Source organism: Eriocheir sinensis, unplaced genomic scaffold (assembly GCF_024679095.1).
Source record: "Eriocheir sinensis breed Jianghai 21 unplaced genomic scaffold, ASM2467909v1 Scaffold1002, whole genome shotgun sequence".
Lineage (NCBI taxonomy): Eukaryota > Metazoa > Arthropoda > Malacostraca > Decapoda > Varunidae > Eriocheir > Eriocheir sinensis.
Window position 1 is genome coordinate 93,696 of NW_026110300.1, and position 23,940 is coordinate 117,635.

Here is a 23,940-nt window from a genome sequence, read left to right on the forward strand (position 1 = left end):
GATCAGGTGTTTGCGGGTAAGGCAGGTGTGTGAGGAGTGTTTAGATAAAGGTAAGGAAGGGCTCTTGGCCTTTATGGACCTGCAGAAAGCCTATGATAGAGTTGATAGGGAGGCATTATAGAGTGTAATGCGGATGTATGGAATGGGAGGTAGGTAATTGTCTGCAGTGAAAAGCTTTTATAAGAATAGTAGGACATGTGTGAGAGTTGGTAAAGGTGAGAGTGATTGGTTCGAGGTGAATGCGGAGTTGCGGCAAGGCTGTGTGATGTCACCGTGGCTGTTTAACGTGTACATGGATGGAGTAGTGAGGGAAATGAATGCAAGAGTGCAAGGTGAGGGCTTGACACTGGTGAGTGAAAATGAAAGGGAGTGGAAGATAAGCCAGTTGCTATTTGCAGATAACACTGCCCTTGTGGCGGAGTGTGAGGAGGGCCTACAAAAGCTGGTGATAGAGTTTGGTAGAGTGTGTGAAAGAAGAAAGTTGAGAGTGAATTTGGGAAAAAGCAAGGTTATGAGATGTGTAAGGGATGCTGATGGTGGCAGAATGAATGTGAGGCTGAATGGGCTGCTGCTGGAGGAAGTTGAGAGCTTCAAGTATCCTGGGTCACATGTAGCAGTAAATGGGAGAGTGGATGTGGAGGTTGGAAACAGAGTGAAATAAGCAAGTAAATGTATGAGTAGAATGAACAGTGTATTGAGCAACAGAGCATTAGGGATGAATGCTAAGAGAAGGCTGTATGAAGGAGTAGTTGTGCCCACAGCTCTGTATGGGGCCGAAACGTGGAATGTGAGACAGGACGAAAAGAAGAGGTTGGATGTGTTTGAGATGAGGTGCCTGAGGAGTATGGTAGGTGTAATGAGAATGGACAGAGTGAGAAATGAGGACGTGAGGCAGAGAACGGAAGTGGTGAGAAAGCTGTCTGAAAGGGTGGATCAGAGGGTGCTGAGTTGGTATGGGCATATGGTAAGAATGGGTGAGGAACGTCTGACGAAAAGGGTGTGGAAGGGTGAAGTGAGTGGGGTGAGAGTGAGAGGAAGGGCTAGAAGAGGTTGGATGGAGGGAGAGCGCTGGGTGTGCGAGATATGTCAGTAAAGCAAGGAAGGGAGAGTGCAAGAGATAGGCGTTAATGGAAAGCAATTGTAGATGGGTAAGGGGTGACGCAGGAACACTTGAGCCTGCGCAGGTGGAGAAAGTATGAGTGGGGTACGGTGTATGAAGCGGTAGGGGTAAACCAGTTTCCGCTGTCGGGCCTCACTGTGGAAGGTTCCCGGTAACTGTGCTGTATGTGGCCCGTGTGTGGTACAGGAACGGTGAGTACCCAAAAGCCCCTCGGGACTAAGTTGGTATGAATGGTTGTGTGGGTGTGTGAGTGAAAGAGTATCTGCCGGGAGTGGGCCACCCCCCTTGGAATGGGGGACATTGGCCAAAGATAGATAGACGCATCCCTCAGAAAATGTTCTGTCCATTTTACACGATAGTTTATGGCAAACTGTAATCATGACAGACGTTATTAACATAAGCTATAAATATTTATCTAACTATATAGTAGCTGTTGGTCTTACCAGGTTGAGTGCCAACCCATTCGACTCGGCTAAACCTGTATCTTGGTGACTGCCCACTTCGAATTATTGAACCGCCAGGGAGCCAAGAGGAGGGTAACCTCGTCCCGAACCCCCGAAACACCGGACACGTCACTCGCCCGAAACACTTGAAGGCTCACATGTACGAACGTACAGCAAAAATTAATACATAAATTAAAATTTTACATGAATGTGTGAAATATAGTTCTATATCAGGGATATTTAAAGGGTGATTATTTTTTTCATTTTCATTTCCGTGATAACATGTGATGGCGACAAAGTCTTGTTATATAATGTTTTACTCGATGAATACTTTATAACTATAAAAAATGCTATATAACTTGATCACAGGTTTTGGTGATATCTATCGTTTTCCTGTTTGGCTTTGCAGAAAACTGGAGCGGGCATGACATAGGCGAATACATCTTCCTCGTCCACACTTTATGAAAGAGTGCTGTCTGCCATCAGAAAAGTAGCGAACAACCTTATTCTTTTAAGTTTTCCAGTTACGTACTTTTCACCTCACTCTAATTATTAAGATGATGGCCAACGTACAAGAACTCACGCGACGCCACAGTTATACAGAAATGAAGCCTTCCTTTGTCGAGACCCATGAAGATGGCTGGGCCTGGGTGGTTGCTGCTGCTGCTTTTTTTATTTGGGTGCGCTAAACAATTGTTATGGTATCGTGAGTATATATATATATATATAATATAATATATATATAATATATATATATATATATATATTATATATATATTATATTATATATATATATATATATATATATATATATATATATATATATATATATATATATATATATATATATATATATATATATATATATATATATATATATATATATATATATATATATATATATATATATATATATATATATATATATATATATATATATATATATATATATATATATATATATATATATATATTTACCTTCAAATGGGGTGGGCCTCTCAAGCGCGAGTCTGGAATGTTCTATGCGGTAACGGCTTATTCCTCCCTAATTTACATTTTCCCATTCTTAATTAAATTCTGGCATTACACTGGAAGGGGTCCAGCTCCACGTCAGACAAGGAAATGTCTAACGTCGCCAGCGGCGTAGGGGTTCTGGAGGATGACGGTGCAGGCGTGCTGGTTCTGTAGCTCACGCTATTGACGCTACTATCCCCTGACACACTCCTGCTCCTGTCGCTATCACCTCTTTTCACGTATCTGTCCATGTTTATTTGTAAACACTAAACACTAAATAATCGCAGTGAATCACTAAATGTAAAAAGATTCTGAAAAGAAAAAGAAAATTGACACAGTGATCAGCTGGTAGCACAGCCCGCCAAAACGCGCGAAAGTAATGCCGCGGACTGTTTGTCGTCTTCGTTTTTTTTCTTTGAAAATCTCAGGTGCGGAAGTCTGGACCCAAAATTTCCCCTGTCCGCACCTGTTACTTCGGCACTTTTGAAAACGTTCCGCACTTCCGGGCTTCCGCACCTCGTTTGGCGGTCCGCAGGTGCGGAGGAGCGGAGGTCCGGACCGAGGTGCGGAAGTGCCCAGGTATGATATATATATATATATATATATATATATATATATATATATATATATATATATATATATATATATATATATATATATATATATATATATATATATATATATATATATATATATATATATATATATATATATATATATATATATATATATATGGCGGTGGCTAAACGGATAGCAAGACGGCCCCGTGTTCAGGAGGACGCGAGTTCAATCCCCGACCGGTGCCACCAAGCTGGGATTTTTCAGCCGCCGCCGAGTGGCTGAAAACTACCCACATGCCGTCCAGAAGACCACCTATCAACCCGGACTCTAGATTCTAGGATTAAAGATGAGCTCCGGGAGGGCAGCATGAGCCAATGCAAGATGGCGCCACTATAAACACTCGTTAAGTTAAGAGAGCAAGAAGATCGCCAGTAGAACGCCCCTTGCGGAACTCAAACTGGCGATCAAATAGAAGGTTAGAAGTTGAAAGGTGCTTTTGAATCGTCCTGTTAAGGATTGAGTCAAAAGCTTTAGATAGACAGGAAAGTAAAGCTATAGGGCGGTAGTTTGAGGTATTGGAACGGTCACCCTTCTTAAGCACAGGCTGTACGAAGGCGTATTTCCAGCAGGAAGGAAAGGAAGATGTTGATAGGCAAAAGTGAAAGAGTTTGACCAGACAGGGTGTCAGCACGGAAGCACAGTTTTTAAGGACAACAGGAGGCACTCCATCAGGTCCATAAGCCTTCTGAGAGTTGAGGCCAGAGAGGGCATAGAAAACATCATTGGGAAGAATCTTAATAACAGGCATAAAGGAGTCGGAGGGGGGATGAGTAGGAGGATTATGCCCAGAATCGTCCAGAGTAGAGTTGTTACAAAAAGTCTGAGCGAGGAGTTCAGCCTTTATATATATATATATATATATATATATATATATATATATATATATATATATATATATATATATATATATATATATATATATATATATATATATATATATATATATATATATATATATATATATATATATATATATATATATATATATATATATATATATATATATATATATATATATATATATATATATATATATATATATATATATATATATATATATATATATATATATATATATATATATATATATATATATATATATATATACTAACAAATTATTTATGTTAGGTTTGAATTAAATTATCTTTCTTTTTCTTACCAACAGTTGCTAGTTGGGCTAACAACGCAGTGTTTTGGTATCCTCTTCCTTGGTTTTTTAACTGAGCTGAAGACGTCGTCTGCTCTCATTGGTTGGATATACAGTCTCGTCTTTACGTTCTCCAGCTTCTTCAGTTATTTTCTGGAACCTTTGGTCAGCAAGTATGGCTGGCGCATGGTAGCGTTTTCCCTGGGAGTTGTCAACGGTGTTGGTCTGGCCTTGTCCGCATTTGCAACGTCGGGCTCATACCTCATCTTCTCGTATTCTTTTCTAGCAGGTAGTAACTCATTCCACAATTATTTAAACTATTAAAGTGCCCAGCATAACACTACTACTTTTAAATGTTTGCTCTGGATAAAATTGGGAAAAAGAGTTCAGTGTTGTATTTGCAAGATTAACTGTTTAAGGATGAGTATGACCTGATTATCTGAGACCATTCGCAGGGGGACAACGTGAGAGGTTAAAACATTGAGTTTGTAATTTTGAAAGAGCAGTGAACAATGAAATATTGATAAAAGAAAGCAATGTAGCATTGATGAGTACTTTGAGAAGCTGAAAAGGATTGATTAAAAAAAATGATATCTGAGTCATAAAGGAGGGAGAGGGAATCCATTCTCGTAGCACATGATAAACTATTAATATTGGGATGAACATTTGCCCACAACTTGCTCGAAATTTGCATCTGAGCTCTCGAGACACGGAGCGGATTCTAGCGTCGAGTGAAGGAGGGCCACCACGGTTCAAAGCCTCCGGAATCATTTTCCGTCTCTCAGGACATTATATAGCTTTCATTTTTCATTTTAAATTATATTCTCTGTGCTTTGATTCCCTTGAAGATACCCTTCAGAATATTCTGCTTTATTGAAGTCCGGGAGAGGCAAGTCAATAATTTTTTGCTCGAACTAGGAAGATATGCACAGGAATGGATTTCACCTCACCGACCACTGCATGCTGAAAAATGCCATTTCACAAACCACATGAGAAATTGATCTACTCGGGATTAATATTTTTGGCAAGAATTCTCCAAGGATTTAAAGTCGGGCACTAGAGACGCAAGGCGGACGGAGTTTAGGATCAAGACACAGAGTAAGCCCCACTGCTCAAGGCTTTCGGAATCCTTTTCCGCGTCTTGGAGCATTCCTCTTTATACCCTATTAAATGGAGGTTTCGATGGAATCAGTCCGCAGATGTGATGCGTACTCGATGCAGTGACAATAAAGTTTTGTTTTACGTAAACCCAAACCTTGAAGATGCTGCTATCACCGGATAAGATTTATTTATTGATTATTTTATTGTCTCCTTCGTCTTCTTGTTTTCTTCTCTCTTCTTCTTCTTCTTCTTCTTCTTCTTCTTCTTCTTCTTCTTCCTCTTCTTCTTCTTCTTTTTCCTCTTCTGCTGCTTCTACTTCCTTCTATTTCTTCTTTTTTTTTCTCTTCTTTTCTTTTCTTTTTCTTTTTATCTTCCACTTCTTCTTTATCTTCTTCTTCCTTTTAATTTTTCTCTTTTATTCTTCTTTTTTCCTTTTATTATCAAGCTTCTATTTCTTTCCTTTTAACCAAACGAATGGGCGGAGCGCTGGCTTCCATCTTGCTGATCGCGGTTAAACTGCCGGCCACAGCATAGCATATTTTCTTCCCCGTCGGGGTTGAATAAATTTCCCATGTGTTGCAGGATGAGTAGAAGTTTACGTCAGACTGGTGGCTAAGCAGTGATATTCTATTTATTTGGCGACTAAACGTACTTTTGATAATCCACATTCACCGTCAGAGAGTTAATGGTAAACTCAAGGAAGAATTAATCACACATTCATCTAACTTGGAGGGGAAATTCGTGTACTGACACGCCCGACGCGGAAGATTTCCATTAAAATCCCATTGTCGTGGGACCGAAAAGCTAGATCGCTGGTTTCCCATCATGTTGGTCCACTTACTTCTTCTTCTTCTTCTTTTCCTTCTCCTGCTTCTTCTTCTTCTTCTTCTTCTTCTTCTTCTTCTTTTTCTTCTTCTTCTTCTTTTTCTCTTTGTTTGCAGGAATACATATATGGTAACTGTTTTTGCCACCGATGCATATTTATCTATGTTTTTTTTCTTTTTAAAGGATGAATGCTTCAGTCAATCAATCGTCAATCATTCAATCGATGGGATCAGGGCGTGGCTTAGAGGAAGGAAGCAGAGACTGAAAATCAATTGTAAAAAAAATATGACTGTGCCTGTGTTACGAGTGGAGTTCCACATGGATTGGTACTGGATCTTCTGTTTTATAACATTTACATCAACGATTTAAGCTCAAGAATTAATACTGATGTCAGCAAGTTCGCAGGTGATTCCAAGATCGGTAGAGTAAGTCATTCAGATCAGGAGGCTAGCGTTCTCCATGATGCGGCAGACGTACTGTACGAGTGGGTGGGATTTTATACTCATACAATTACCCCTTAATAACACTCCTCTAAGCAGGTCTGGGTATGAGGGGGACTTAAAAGTCTTACGCGATTTCGCTCTGCGACAGTTGGCGATTTTGAAAATTTCCGAAATCGGCATATACGCTCGACATCGTAGCGACGTCCCTGCGATTAATCGCAATAGTCGCGCGGTAAAGTTCGCACAACTTGCGGGTGCCGGCCCGTCGCGTGAACATTTTGAAATGTTCAAAAGGTTCGCAGAAAGTCTGCGATATTGGCCAAATCGCACGATTATTCACACGGTTAAGCGAGAGACCATCGCAGTATGCGCTCGCATACCCTCGTCAAACGCAAGGGGTTGCGGTGTATGCGAGCGTATATGCGAGCGACTTTGTACATCGTGCGTATGGCAGCGACGCTGCTTCGGAGAGCGAGATGGCAGCGAGCGAGCGAGAGGGTGTGAAAAACCGTTGGCGAGCGACCACTCGCTCGCACTCACACTGTCCTGCCACACACCGCTACCCTGCCCCCCCCTTTTTTTTTTTTTTTTTTTTTTACAGCTAAGGAGACCGTTCAAGGGCGTAAAGAAAAAAAAAAAAAAAAAAGCCCGCTACTCACTGCTCCTAGATAGAGATCAAAGGAGTGTCCAAAAAGAGAGGTCAATTTCGGGAGGAGAGGTGTCCTGATACCCTCCTCTTGAAAGAGTTCAAGTCGTAGGCAGGAGGAAATACAGATGAAGGAAGATTGTTCCAGAGTTTACCAGTGTGAGGGATGAAAGAGTAAAGATGCTAGTTGACTCTTGCATAAGGGGTTTGGACAGTATAGGGATGAGCATAAGTAGAAAGACGTGTGCAGCGTGGCCGCGGGAGGGGGGGAGGCATGCAGTTAGCAAGTTCAGAAGAGCAGTCAGCATGAAAATATCGATAGAAGATAGAAAGAGAGGCAACATGGCGGCGGAATTTAAGAGGTAGAAGACTATCAGTATGAGGAGGAGAGTTGATGAGACGAAGAGCCTTTGACTTCACTCTGTCAAGGAGAGCTGTATGAGTGGACCCCCCTACACATGAGATGCATACTCCATACGAGGGCGACTTTTGACAGCTGGTCACGACCGCCACGAAAGTTTCATGTTGCATGAAAAATTCGCGGCCGTTCGCCGAATGTGCACGAATGCAAAATGGCCGCCGAATTATCGCCGAAATGTTGCCGACATGTCGCCGACAATTCGGCGTCCGATTCGCGGTGTTCGGCGAATTGTCCCCGAATTTTGACCGTTCAAATTTAATTTTATCGGCAAACCTCAGGATGTACTTTTCCGATTTCCCGTGGAATGATTATTGCTTCCAGGATAGAGACCCCTCTGTGTGTGTTCAGCGCATCACAGAGGTGATTGTCTCTGGAATGGAGGCATACATTCCTCGTTCTTTCTCTACTCCTCACGCTAAAAAGCCTTGGTTTAATCACGCCTGCTCTCGTGCTGTCAATGATAGAGAGGTAGCTCACAAAAGGTACCAGAGCCTTCAAACTAATGCTAATTATGAACTTTACATTTCTGCCCAAAATCGTGCCAAATCTATTCTCCGACTAACCAAAAATTCTTTCATTAATAGAAAATGTCAAAACCTTGCTTTCTCTAACTCTTCCCGTGACTTCTGGCATCTAGCCAAAAACATCTCCTCCAACTTTACTTCTTCATCTTTCCCTCCACTCCTTAGTCCTGACGGCAACACTGCCGTCTCATCTATCTCTAAGGCTGAACTCTTCTCTCAAACTTTTTCTAAAAACTCCACTCTGGACGATTCTGGGCATATTCCTCCTACTCATCCCCCCTCTGACTCCTTTATGCCTGTTATAAAGATTCTTCAAAATGATGTTTTCTATGCCCTCTCTGGCCTCAATCCTCAGAAGGCTTATGGACCTGATGGAGTGCCTCCTATTGTCCTTAGAAACTGTGCCTCCGTGCTGTCACCCTGCCTGGTCAAACTCTTTCGCCTCTGCCTGTCAACATCTACCTTTCCTTCTTGCTGGAAGTATGCCTTCATACAGCCTGTACCCAAGAAGGGTGACCGCTCCAATCCCTCAAACTACCGTCCTATAGCTTTACTTTCTTGTCTATCTAAAGCTTTTGAATCAATCCTTAACCGGAAGATTCAAAAAGCACCTTTCCACTTCTGACCTTCTATCTGATCGCCAGTATGGGTTCCGCAAGGGGCGTTCTACTGGTGATCTCCTAGGCTTCTTAACTGACTCTTGGTCATCCTCTCTTAGCCGTTTCGGTGAAACTTTTGCTATTGCGCTGGACATATCAAAAGCTTTTGATAGGGTCTGGCACAAATCTTTGCTTTCTAAACTACCCTCCTACGGTTTCTATCCTTCTCTCTGTACCTTTATCTCCAGTTTCCTTTCTGACCGTTCTATTTCTGCCGTGGTAGACGGTCACTGTTCTTCCCCTAAATCTATTAACAGTGGTGTCCCACAGGGTTCTGTCCTATCTCCCACTCTTTTTCTGTTGTTCATTGATGATCTTCTTTCCAAAACGAACTGTCCTATCCATTCCTACGTCGATGATTCCACTCTGCATTACTCAACTTCTTTTAATAGAAGACCCACCCTACAGGAACATAACGACTCAAGGCTGGAGGCTGCAGAACGCTTAGCCTCAGACCTTACTATTATTTCCGATTGGGGCAAGAAGAACCTGGTGTCCTTCAACGCCTCAAAAACACAGTTTCTCCACCTATCCACTCGACACAATCTTCCAAACAACTATCCCCTATTCTTTGACAACACCCAGCTATCACCTTCCTCAACACTAAACATCCTCGGTCTATCCTTAACTCAAAATCTCAACTGGAAACTTCATATCTCATCTCTTACTAAATCAGCTTCCTCGAGGCTGGGCGTTCTGTACCGTCTCCGCCAGTTCTTCTCCCCTGCACAGTTGCTGTCCATATACAGGGGCCTTGTCCGCCCTCGTATGGAGATTGCATCTCCTGTGTGGGGGGGCTCCACTCACACAGCTCTTCTGGACAGAGTGGAGGCTAAGGCTCTTCGTCTCATCAGCTCTCCTCCTCATACTGATAGTCTTCTACCTCTTAAATTCCCCCGCAATGTTGCCTCTCTTTCTATCTTCTATCGATATTTCCACGCTGACTGCTCTTCTGAACTTGCTAACTGCATGCCTCCCCCCCTCCCGCGGCCCCGCTGCACTCGACTTTCTACTCATGCTCATCCCTATACTGTCCAAACCCCTTATGCAAGAGTGAACCAGCATCTTCACTCTTTCATCCCTCACGCTGGGAAACTCTGGAACAATCTTCCTTCATCTGTATTTCCTACTGTCTACGACTTGAAGTCTTTCAAGAGGAGGGTATCAGGACACCTCTCCTCCCGTATTTGTTCCTCCTTTCGGCCACCTCTTTTGTTTCTTTTTTAGGAGCAGCGAGTAGCGGGCTTTTTTTTATTATTGTTTTCTTTTTTTGTGTGTGCCCTTGAGCTGCCTCCTTTGTTGTAAAAAAAAAAAAAAAAAATTGTCGCCGACATGTCGCCGACTATTCGGGGACATGTCTCCGACATGTAGCCGAATGGCTAAGACTATTCTGGGACATGTCCCTGAATATTCGGCGAATTAATCACGACACGGCAAACGGGTCGCGGTGGGAGGTGTACATGAGGGTCTGTCTATCTATCTATCTATCTATCTATCTATCTATCTATTTATGTATTATCTCTATCTATCTATCTATCTCTATCTATCTATCTATATATCTATATCTATCTCTATCTCTATCTATCTCTCTATCTCTCTATCTATCTATCTATCTATCTATCAATATATATATATATATATATATATATATATATATATATATATATATATATATATATATATATATATATATATATATATATATATATATATAAACACGGAACAAAATAATACTATAATAATAAATAGCAAACAAGAAAATATGAAAAACAAGAAGAATCATGAATATATAAAATAGGTATGGAACTAACATTTTCATTTATTTCATAATTAATTTACTATTTATTACTTTATTTATTTCTTAATATCATTATTCTGCCATTATTTAACCTTTGTTTCATCTTCAGTTATTTAGATTTATTTCTTCTTTAGGTTACTGGTTTGTTTATTAATATTACGTAAACATTCATTCATTCTAAAAATATTTGTAGGAGAGCAAAACAAAAACAAGTCACATTTATACATTTTATTACACATACTATCATACATATCACCACACATATTACCATACATGGTATTTACTCGCCCACAATTTTGTTCTGCCAGGCCACTGCTCCCCGGGTGTTGTAGTAGTCCATGATGTAGGCGCGGATTCCCGTGCTTTTATATGCAACATGGGGATCAGATGATCAGCTGTCAGAAATCTTGGCACTGTCGGAGAATTCTCCCCGACATGTCGCCGACGCTTCGGGGACATGCGAAGACAATCGGAGACTTGTCGCCAGTTATTCCGCGTCAAAAAAAAAAACCCGTTAAAATTTCACATTTTGAGCTTGGCGACATGGACGCCGAATAGTCGGCGACATGTCTTCGAACTGTCCCCGAATTGTCTTGAGCATTCGCCGACATGTCGCCGAATGGTCACGAACTGTAAGAATCTTGGTCATGTCGGCGAACCGGTCGCCGAATTTTTTCACGAACTGATTCGGCGTCAAGTTCGTGGCCAAAATTCGGCAGTGTATTTGGGGCTTTAGGTGAGAGATAAACAGCACAGATGTATTTAGTAATAGAATGACAATGAAGTCTAAAGCCTCAAATACACTGCCGAATTTTGGTTCACGAATGTGCGCGAATATGCAAGTCATCCTGTGTCGCGAACAAGTTCGGCATCTTTCTTGCCTGTTCTTGGCCGTTCGGGGACATGTCTGCGTCCACCACGCGACTTTTGACAGTTGGTCACGACCGCCACGAAAGTTTCATGTTGCATGAAAAATTCGCGGCCGTTCGCCGAATGTGCACGAATGCAAAATGGCCGCCGAATTATCGCCGAAATGTCGCCGACATGTCGCCGACAATTCGGCGTCCGATTCACGGTGTTCGGCGAATTGTCACCGAATTTTGACCGTTGAAATTTTAATTTTATCGGGAAATTTGTCGCCGACATGTCGCCGACTATTCGGGGACATGTCTCCGACATGTCGCCGAATGGCCAAGACTATTCGGGGACGTGTCCCCGAATATTCGGCGAATTAATCAAGACACGGCAAACGGGTCGCGGTGGGAGGGGTACACGGGGGTCTCTCTCTCTCTCTCTCTCTCTCTCTCTCTCTCTCTCTCTCTATATATATATATATATATATATATATATATATATATATATATATATATATATATATATATATAGTGAACAAAATAATACTATAATAATAAATAGTAAACAAGAAAATATGAAAAACAAGAAGAATCATGAATATATAAAATAGGAATGGAACTAACAGTTTCATTTATTTCATAATTAATTTACTATTTATTACTTTATTTATTTCTTAATATCACTATTCTGCCATCATGTAACCTTTGTTTCATTTTTAGTTATTTAGATTTATTTCTTCTTTCAGTTACTGGTTTGTTTATTAATATTACGTAAACATTCATTCATTCTAAAAATATTTGTAGGAGAGCAAAACAAAAACAAGTCACATTTATACATTTTATTACACATACTATCATACATATTACCACACATATTACCATACATGGTATTTACTCGCCCACAGTTCTGTTCTGCCAGGCCTCTGCTCCCCAGGTGTTGTAGTAGTCCATGATGTAGGCGCCGATTCCCGTGCTTTTATATGCCACATGGGCATCAGATGATCAGCTGTCAGAAATCTTGGCACTGTCGGAGAATTGTCCCCGACATGTCGCCGATACTTCGGGGACATGCGAAGAGAATTCGGAGACTTGTCGCCAGTTATTCCGCGACAAAAAAAACGTTAAAATTTCAGATTTTGAGCTCGGCAACAGGGACGCCGAATAGTCGGCGACATGTCTCCTAATTGTCCCCGAATTATCGTGAGCATTCGCCGACATGTCGCCGAATGTTCACGAACTGTAAGAATCTTGGTCATGTCGGCGAACCGGTCGCCGAATTTTTTCACGAACTGATTCGGCGTCAAGTTCGTGGCCAAAATTCGGCAGTGTATTTGGGGCTTTAGCCAGATGGTAGAAAATTCTGAAGAGTCAAGGTCGTGGGCACGAGAGCAAGTGATGTCGTTGCGCACGTAGGCGCAACATCCAGCTTTGGATTGAAATTTAGGATAGAGATAGTAGGAGGAAGCAGAGTAGAGGTTGCTGTCAGTAGCCTCAGAAACCTGTGTTTCGGTGAGGAAGAGAAGATGAGGTTTAGAGGAGGAGAGATGGTGTTCCACAGAATGAAAATTAGAACGAAGACCGCGAATGTTGCAGAAATTGATAAGGAGGAGCTTCGAGGAGTTATCAGGACACCTCTCAAGTCGGCAGCCAGAAGGGGAGTCCTCCCTGGGGGAATTTATGGTCCCCCCCCAGGCGGGGACTCCGAGGCTCTGTAATTTTTCGCCATTCTGAATTTTGAATTTTGAATCGCCTGCAAAATAATAGCCTAAAATTAATTAATTTATAATAATAGCATATTATTCCTAACTGCTAAATAATAGATTAGTGTTCATGAATGGAAAATAATAGAATAGTATTCCTAAATGCAAAATAATACCCTAGTGTTCATAAATGCAAAATAATAGAATAATATTCCTAACTGCTAAATAATAGCCTTGTATTCATGAATACAAAATAATAGAATAATATTCCTAAATGAAAAATAATAGCCTGGTTTCACAAAATCCAAAATTATAAGCTAGTGTACACAGTAAAATTATTAGCTAGAGTACACTGTAAAATTATAATGTATTTCTCTTGACTACTTCATTAGTTTGTTAGCAAGTTATTACAGATTATAAAACTCTTTCCACTTACCATTTATTACAGAAGTTGTAAATACGGTATAACATCCCGAAAACCTTATACCGTACGAATAACATCCAGAATTCCTCAAAACAACTTACTTTGATCCCAGATCACGACCCCCAGGTTAAGAACTGGTAAATTAGAAGCAAGAAACAATAAAGTAATATCAGCGACAGTAAGGGAGGGTAGCACGGGCTACTACTTACTTGAAGCACTGGGTGTTCGTTACTAACCGAATACCAAATTTGAATCGACACAAGCAACTGGCGTTGCCAGATGGGGATTACTTTACCATATTGAAAACCTATAAGGTTGATCAGCCGAAATAATAACCTTAGCGTTAGAGCGTCGGGATATCCAGGGTGCCAATATTAATTTCTGGTTAGTGTGTGTGTGTGTGTGTGTGTGTGTGTGTGTGTGTGTTTATATATATATATATATATATATATATATATATATATATATATATATATATATATATATATATATATATATATATATATATATATATATATATATATATAATGTGTGATGTGTGGGAGATGGATGGCAGAGAGAGTGCGATAGTGTTGCCCACCTGTTATGGGTCGTACAGCGACGCGCCCTCGACGTTTTCTCGACCATGCGTGCGACGTCGAGCGTCGTCGAGCGGCTAGACAAGGGGCGGTCGCGTATAGTCGCCAGGCCCTGCGTTTATCGCGAACCGTCGTAATGGGTTTTATTTTCAAAATTGGGCTCCTCTGCGTACAGTCGCGCGCATTCAAGCACTATTCACCTCAACGTCCCCTCGCCTGTCGCCCTCGTATGCGTATAGGCGAGCGACCCTCCCTCGCCATGTTGCTGTGAGTTGAAACAGAGGCAAACTCGCAGAGACAATGGCGATGCTCCCACGATTTCGTGCATTTTCAAAATCGCCAAACGTCGCAGAGCGAAACCGCAGATGTGTGATCCCAGCATTAATGAGCTGCGACCTCCGTCCTAGGGCCCATGATTCACATTATTTTGATACCAGTATGAGATCTGTAGCTATTATATTAAGATAATTATATGATGTTAAAGTAATCACTATGAAATTCATGTTCATTGATGAACGAAACGTAATTTTTGTTTTGTTTAAGCAAGTGATGGGCTACTATCTGAGTCGGGCTGAAGTTTTTTCAAATGTGAGTAAAACCATAGAAATGGCGTTGCAATCTATTGATTAATGAACATATACTTTTATATTTAGCTACATTATTTACAGTATTCTTCGAAGTCATACATGACTTCAAAATATGCTTTTTAATGAAGAAAAAAAAAGGAATCCAAAATACAATATTATTGGATCGTAAGACATTAGCATCATAATGTTTTTTTTTTTCAAACATGAATATAAATTACAATGCTCAAAGTTTAACATAATGTTAATTATAACAATATTTTACATGGTGAAAGTAATTGTAGATGTAGGACTGGAAGAAACGAATTAATTATTACAATGAAATAAAAACAACTGGTAAGCATTAAAGTGCTCTGAACACTACATTCCATGCGAAAAAAATTATACAGTAAGTTCTTTGAATATACTTTAACTACTGTATTCCCAAAACTCATTCAGTACTTCCAAATGTTTTTCATCCTCATCATCCTCACGATTTTTACAGTCTTGTAATCTGCACATGTCGGCTCATTTTAGTCCATTAATCAAACAGATGCACTTTGATATAACATACATTTTGTAACACTTACAAGACAACATATCTAGCAGACCCTCAGGAACAGGTCGACCATCCATCCACTTAATTAACAGCTGGTCTCCCCCAGTTAGACTTTATAATGATGCCAGGCGACGAGTAAAAAGACTAGTAGGTCAGGCAAAGCGTAGATACGAAGAAAATATTGCAGCCAACTGTAAAAATAATCCGAAATCTTTTCAGTTGGCTTGATTAAACAACAGAAAGGCGATCAAAAGTGGTATTGGACCTTAACAAACAGCGACGGTGCACTAGTGACTGACAGCCACATTGCAAACCTCTTAAACAATTACTTTTCCTCGGTGTTTAATACTAACAGTCTTCCTCTCGCTACCACCAACCAGTACTATTGTAAATCTCGAGCATGCATTGCCTAATTTTGAAATAACAACCGAACTGAAGTCCTTAAAGCTCTCCATTCACTTAAAACAAATAAAAGTCCTGGACCTGACAAAGTATATCCAACTCTGCTGAAAGAAAACAAAAGAGAATAATCTCTCCTCCTACAACTGGTTCATAATATGTCCTTGCGACAAGGCATCGTACCTTCAGATTGGAAAAAGCTAACGTGACACCGATTTTTCAGAAAGGAGACAAAAAAGCACCAGGTAATTACAGGCCCATTAGTCTAACTTCGGTTGTGGGTAAGCTACTTGAGGGCATAATTAGAGACAAATCAGAATTACCTGAAGCCACTCATTGATTGGGGACTCACAATGAAACAAAAGATCCTGCCTATCAAACCTATTAACCTTTTATAACGACCTCTTCACTGTTTATGACGTAACCAAATCACTGGACGTAGTCTATCTTGATTTCTTTACAAATTAAAGCAAATAGGTATTGACGGTCAAGTAAACCAATGGATCGCGAATTGGCTGATAACACAACAAAGAGTAGTGATTGATTTGATTTTAACTCAGAGGCGCCTGTCGACACGAAGATTGGCAACTTGGTTCTCACTGACGAAGACAGGCAAAGCCTCCAAGAGGATTTGCACAAAATTTCAGCTTGGTCGGATAGATGGGATGCCCCTTAACGTAGACAAGTGCCAGGTCCTTCGTTGAATGAGGAATAAGAAGTCTGAATACGAAATGCAAGGCGTTAAACTCAAAAGCGTTCAATGTGTCAAAGACTTGAGGGTCAAAATCGCGTCAAACCTCAAATTCTCACAGCAAATGCATCGATGCAGCAATAAAAGCGAACAGAATGTTGGGCTTCATTAAAAGAAACTTTGTATTCAAGAATAAAGATGTAATACTCCCTCAACACAACAGTCAGACCCCACACCACTCTATGTGCAGCTTTTACAGTTGGTCCCACCATGCAAGATATTGCTAAATTAGAAGGTGTTCAGCGTCGGGCAACGAAAATGATCCCTTCCTCGCAACAAATAAATCCTAGGCTTTTTTTCACTTTAATATGTTCTTCTTCTCTCGAGAAATGTCGCCTCCGGAAAAACTGATCGAATGTTTTAAAATACTTAATGGTTTCACGAATGTAGACAGATCAACATTGTTTATGATCGATGACACTATGCGCACGAACAATGGCGTAAAACTCAGATGTGAAGACAAGTATTATGCGCACGAGGAACAAATTACAAAAAACAGATGTAGACAAGTAACCAGACTGCACCAAATTTTCTTCACCAACGTTGTAGTGCGAGAATGGAATAAGCTTCCACCGTCAGTGGTCCAGTGTAACACGATTGACTCCTTCAAAATAAGCTCGACCGTCACTTCCTTCAACTTAATATCAAACCTAGTAGAAATGCAACGTTTTGAGTCTTCGATTAAATGTAAAATCACTTAGGTTTAAGGACAGACCACCAAGCTCTGGACCATGGTCTGTTGGGTCTGATTTTGATTTCTTTATGTTTGGGTCTTCTGATTAATGTAAAAATCACTAGATTAAGGATGTGATCAACGGGTCTTAACTATAAATGTATCCGATTCCTGCAATCATTTCTTTCTAGCTTCCAGCCATTACCTACAAGACTTGGAATGTGAGGTTTTTGCTGTAAACAGCGTCTCCAAATTGCAGCCTGATTATATTATTGGCACGTTGTGCATGCTGTTGAAAGCAGTCTCTGCTAGGAGATAGTTGATGGCTTTCTATCTCGCCTTTCCTTGCACAGAAAAGGTAGCTCCTCAGATCATTCACACGAACACAAGACGTCTTGGGTCCGTTGATTTGACAAGTAACTGCTTCAAGTCTCTCTATCATTGCTTCAGAAAGACTCTTCTCATAGCAAGCTCCATAAATGTTTCTAGTGCATATTTATCTTTGGTCAGTAATCTAAATTAATGTGTTTTCCCCTTGCCTGCTAATGCACTTACGCTATCACATCCTGTGAAAGCATGCATGCAAATTAATTCTTTGCAACCATCAGCTCCAAATGCTGCAGTAACCCTCTCCGTCTTTATCCTACATTTAAGATACAGATAACCGCCATTGATATTCTGGAAAGCCAGAGCAATATTAGCACATCTGTATCATCAGAGTTAAGAAAAACCTCTTGATGTCCTTGCTTTACAGCATGTTCAGCATGAAAGAGAAGACGGCCTTCAGCTTCTTCTTGAGTGCATGATAGATCAGGAACCATCACACTTCTATTTTGGGTTTTCTCAAAGCACTGGTCAGCATCTGTAAAAAAAATAATCTTCTGTTCTAGTTTGCTTCTTTATTGGTCATGCTTCCATTCATTCACAAGATATGTTATAAAGCTGGCTTTGTTGGCACGCTCTCTTAAAAATTATCTCCACTGACGGACAAGCTGGTTAGCAGTGATGCTCTGAAGGATTGGCTCATTGTTTTCTCCTCTAAGCCTTCTTTTTGAACATTTGAGGGATAGATCAGAATAGGTATCAAACACAAAGTCAATCCTTTGAGCAAAACCTCCCTCCTTCAGTGCCATTGCAAAGACTGTCCTTGCAATATCTCCAAACGTGTTATGGTCTGCTTTCACTTTCTGCAATAACATCATACCGTCAATTACAAACACTGAAAATAATGGTATTTCTTCCTCTGGTGTTACATTCTTGTGCAGTGTGATAGCTAGGATTGCCTTGTTTGTCTTCCTTGGTAAACCCTCTGGAGTTCCTAGAGCCCATGGCATTGGTCCAAGAGGTCAGGTAAGTATATCTACCATCTGTAGATTTCGAACTTGGGCCATAACAATGATCCTCCCAAATAATGATCCGTCTGCCTTCAGTATGATTGCTCGCCCAGTTTGTGCCAGTTTATTGTGCTTGATAGTATCAAAGAACTGTGTAACAGTTGGGTTGCATTCTAGCCTTTCTTTTTCAAACTTTATGTAACATTTTTCTCCAACATCTAGAGCAGTGAATAAATCTGAAGCACCCTCTAGCTGGAGTGGCAGCCTTTCCAGTTGAGATGCAAATGGATTTATCCAGCTGCCAATAAGACTGACTATTAGCGAAACTGCCTCTTCATCCTTATCATTTTTGATTGCTGGAGATCATGATGAAGTGGCTCTGTTCTATTCTCTTGCATCATGTTTCATAATTGACCCAAAAATGCACTTCAGTGTTCAAATGTAATAACGCTTGACTGCCCCTGACTTCAGACTGAATCTGGATGTTCCTCCAGGTGTCTGAGTGTCTCTGTTCACTGTCGCTTCGAGTGCCTGATCTACCGGAAGACGACCAAAAGGGTTATTACCTGACATCTGCACAGAAAAGCAACCATTTCTGAAGGCCTCATACGCTTATGGATGCGTCATCATAAACTGGGAGATATCTGGCATAGTTTGTCCTGTCATATGCAAAGGACCAAGGAATCAGTGTCCTGATGGCATGCACATGGAGCTCCTAGTTCCCTTCACGAGATGCACGCAGCAAGCCAAAAATAATGACCTCAACCATATCAATGTAAGACATCCATAACGCTGAAAGATCACCATTTGACTTGCGAAAATGGTCAAGGAACTAAGACCAAATTGTCTTGAGTAAGTTGAGTTCTATAATGCTTTGATTCTGCAAGAAATTTGAAATATCTTCCTGTTTCAGATTTGTGTTGCTTAACTTGGCTAGGGTGTCTTGAACTTGTAGGTACTCATGTTCATCTGCTTCCACTTATGACATGAATTGTTCCCAAATTAACCTTTTTGAGCATTGTAGTTTATATTCATGTTTTAAAAATAAAACATTGTGATGCTAATGTCTAAAGCCCCGTTCACACTGTAGCGACTCTGGGCCACGACAACCCAGCGACTTTCGGATCTGACAAGTCGGCTCCTACGCTCCAAGAATTGAGGGAGTTTTTTTTTGGCGTCTTGGTGTCGGCTAGTATGATTGCCGACTGTCTGGGACATTCGGCCAACTAGACGAGTCTCAACGGTCATTTTTTTAAATGGCGCCATGTCTACGACAACAACGATTCTGCCGACCTATTGGCCGACAGCAGCAGACGCTCTTGACGACAGTTTTGCAGATTATTTGTCAACTGGTTGACCGACCAGCTGGGCGACAGTTGCCAAGGAGTTGGCCGACGGTCTACCCGACAGTTTTCGTGACTGTCTTGGCGACAGCCTTGCCGACTGTCGCCGAATTCTACAAAAAAAAAAAAATATTAAAAGGATATTTTGGCCGTAGACATCTTAACAGCAGTCTTCATGGGTCCTGGGGTAAATAGGCTATAATGGGCCGAGACTACGGGTTGCCACCCGTTCCTTAAAATACGGAATCGTTCAGTATTCGAGAGTGAAATGTAGCGTTCCGTTTTCAACCAATACGAAACGCCGTTTGTTCCGTATTTGGCTGTCTGAATGGTCAAGCAGATAAAATTCTGTATCTTAAAATTGTAGTGAGCGCATTTTTCGGTTAATCTTTATAAAAACCAGTCCGTAAAATTTGTCAAGGTTCGTCATAAGATACGTGTAAAATACGCGACGTAACGTCCCTTCTCCCTTCCTCTTGCCTTCACTAGCAGCGTGCAGCGGGTGTTACACATGGCATGGTCGAGAAATTTTAGGGTTGCTACCCGTTCCTTTAAATATGGATCCATTCCGTATTGGAGAATGAAATGTTGCATTCCACATTTTTCTGACCTCATGGTGGCAACTCAAGTTGTGTCATTCAACACAAGAGAGAGGCAGCAGGAGTGCGTGCGTGCTGTGCGGCTCCCAAGTTTGTGTTAGTAAAACGTAACCTAGAAGTTGTTGTTGTGCTTGTGATTGCAAATTAAGAATATTAATTTCCTGATGGTGGCAGTGTTAGCCAATATTTCTGAGCCGACAGTCGTCACGAATGTCCTTCATTAGGCGAAGACTGTCGTCACGACAATCCCTTATCATTCTTAAGTAGTCGACACCGACGACTGTGCCGACAGGAAACGGTAAAAAATTGAAAGATGATCCCGACAGTCGGCACAATTGTCTCAAGACAAGCCAAGACTGTTAACGACAGTCTTCACGACTGTCCCCGACCTCCCTCCGACCTCAACCGGAAATGACGGTTGGTCCAGACCCTTGCCGACTCTTGTCGTGAAAGTTTAGCATGGAATACTTTTTCGCGCTAACCCTCACGACTCCACACTCCCCTCACGACGTCCGCTCAGCATTCGGCGACCGTTTGTAGACTTCTTTCAAGACCCTTTCACATCAACACCCAAGACCTCGTGTACCCTTGAGTCGTGGGTAGTCGTGGCCCAGAGTCGGCACAGTGTGAACGGGGCTTTAGGATCCAGTAATATCGTATTTTGGATTCCTTTTTTTGCATTAAAAAGCACATTTTGAAGTCATGTATGACTTTGAAGAATACTGTAAATAATGTAGCTAAATATACAATTAAATGTTATATAATGGATATTATTTTCATTAATCAATAGATTGCAACGCCATTTCTATGGTTTCGTTCAATAACATGAATTTCATAGTGGTTACTTTAAAATCAAATAACTCTCTAAATAAATTAGCTACAGATCTCATACTGGTATCAAAAGAAAGCTCGTAGGCTACAGAATGTGAATCATTAGTCAGACTATCAATATCAAGAACGATCACCTTACTGTAATGAAAGAAATTAAGTTCAATAAAAAAAATTCGGAACTCTGTACGTTTTACATGGTTATAACTAGTAAAAATGATCAGATATTCAAACATGCTCTATTATTCTGAGACTCCTTTTCTTTAACTTAATTTTGATATAGAACATGCATTACTAAAGGTAATGTATTGTGCCACAGGAAAGAATAAACCTCTAAGTCACGCGATGAAAAATCACAAGTGATACCAAAGAAATGGCTGATATAACGGGGAAGGCTAAGAAATATAGAATGCTATCATGCATTTTTTAAGACTATAGACATTTGTCTTTCAGAGAATCACTGTCAGATTTCCTGCCCAAATATGATACCGATGTCTAAAATTTTGAGACCAGGCTCATGGACTAAGTAGGCATGAGGAAATACAGATGAAGGAAGGCTGTTCCTGAGTTTACCAGTGGAAGAGACAAATGCATGAAGATGCTGGTTAACTCTTGCATAAGGGATCTGGGATGAGTAGGAATAGAAAGTCGTTTGCAACGGGATCGCTGGAAAGGATGCAGTTAGAAATTTCAAAAAAGCAGTCAGCATGAAAATATCGAGAGAGGATAGTAAGAATTGCAACATTGTGGAGGAATAAAGAAGGTAGTGAGGGCTAGCAAGAGAGGGAGAACTGATGAGACGAAGGGCTTTAGACTTCATTCTGTCCAAGAAAGCTGTGTGTGTGGAGCCTCCCCACACATGAGAAGCATACTCCAAACGAGGGAGGACAAGGACCCTGTATATGACCAGCTTCTGAGAAGGGGAAAATAACTGTTGGGGATGTTATAGAACGTCTAACCTCTAGGAAGCTGATTTAACGCTATGATTTTATTAAGGACAGATCTAGAATGTTTATTGCAGAAGGTGACATCTGTGTATTTTCGAAGAATAAGGGATAGGCGCTTGGAAGATTGTGTCGAGTTGACTGATGGAGAGACTGAGTTTTTGAGTAGTTTACGACACCAAATTCCTCTTGCTCCATTCGGAAATGATGAAAAGACCTAAGATTAATTGTCTTGCAGCATCCAGCCTAGAATCATGTATTTTCTGTAGGGAGGGTCTTCTGTTAAACCTTGTTGATTAATAGAGAGTTGAGTCATCAGTGTAAGAGTGGATAGGAAAGTTTCAGTAGCAAGAAGATCCTAATAAACATTGGAAAGAAAATGGGAGCGAATGGGACACCACTGTTAATAGGCTTAGGGGAAAAACAGTGGCCATCTATCAAAGCAGAGATAGATCGGGCAGAAAAGAAACTTATGATAAAACTACAGAGAGAGGAATGGAAGCCATAGAAGTGTAGTTAAGAAGGCAAAGATCTCTATCAGACTCCGTCAAAAGCTCTTATGAAAAATTGCCATTTAAGTTAGGTCCATATCATTTACTTTCAATGTAAAAATAAAATAAAAGTTATGATGTATGTTTCATTAATGTTTTTCCTCAGGCATGTCAGTGGAAATGCTATACAATCTCACGTACAGTATCATCCCACATTACTTTACCCGCTGGAGAGGACTGGCCAACGACATCATGACTTCCGGCACACCAGTCAACCTGCTCCTGATGCCGAATGTTCTCAAGTGTCTCCTCGCAAGTTATGGTTTTCGAGGATCGGTTCTCATCACAGCCGGTCTTGCCCTTAACATCTGTGTTGCAGCGATGGTTTTACATCCGGTTGAATGGCACAAAAAGAGCGTTGCTCATGCATCTAAAACAAAAAACAAAATAATAAGTTCAAAAAAGGAAGAAAAAGCATCACTGCTGGATTCTTTGCAGACATTTATCTGTATATCGGGGAAAAATTTGTTTCTCATAAAATCCCCAACCATCGTTATTATATGCCTTGTGTATGCCATAACATATGCTGGTCTTTTCAGTATTACCAATGTCATCCCCTTTGCTTTAAAAGATGAAGGGTATGAACTGAAGGACATTTCTTTATGTTTATCTATGGAAGGCGTTGGTTGCCTTATTTCAAAGTTTTTTCACAGCATCCTCCCAACCATGTTCAAGTTGAAAAGCCAAGTAACTCTGCTGACAGGATCTACCATCATGTGCACATCAATTGTTGGTAAGATCGTCTTCAATGAATAAAAAAAGAAACATTTCTAATCTCTCTCTCTCTCTCTCTCTCTCTCTCTCTCTCTCTCTCTCTCTCTCTCTCTCTCTCTCTCTCTCTCTCTCTCTCTCTCTCTCTCTCTCTCTCTCTCTCTCTCTCTCTCTCTCTCTCTCTCTATATATATATATATATATATATATATATATATATATATATATATATATATATATATATAAATTTTTTTTTTTGTCATAATTTCATTATTCAAGGAATGGCCCGTGGAAAAATACCGCGGGAGTGACCGCCATTTCGAGTGAGAGAGCGGGAACTCGGTCCCTCACCAAGGCGAGAAACCAG

At 40.7% G+C, this 23,940-nt stretch overlaps 1 protein-coding gene across 1 annotated transcript; it reads left to right on the forward strand.

Moving 5' to 3' along the window:
• The first annotated feature begins 544 nt into the window (after window positions 1-544).
• On the forward strand, window positions 545-23,618 carry LOC126988903 (monocarboxylate transporter 12-like). The gene is made up of 3 exons (XM_050847292.1): window positions 545-640; window positions 4,364-4,634; window positions 22,969-23,618. Exons 1-3 carry the CDS (start codon window positions 545-547, stop codon window positions 23,616-23,618), a joined length of 1,017 nt encoding a protein of 338 aa, XP_050703249.1.
• Window positions 23,619-23,940: the final 322 nt, after the last annotated feature.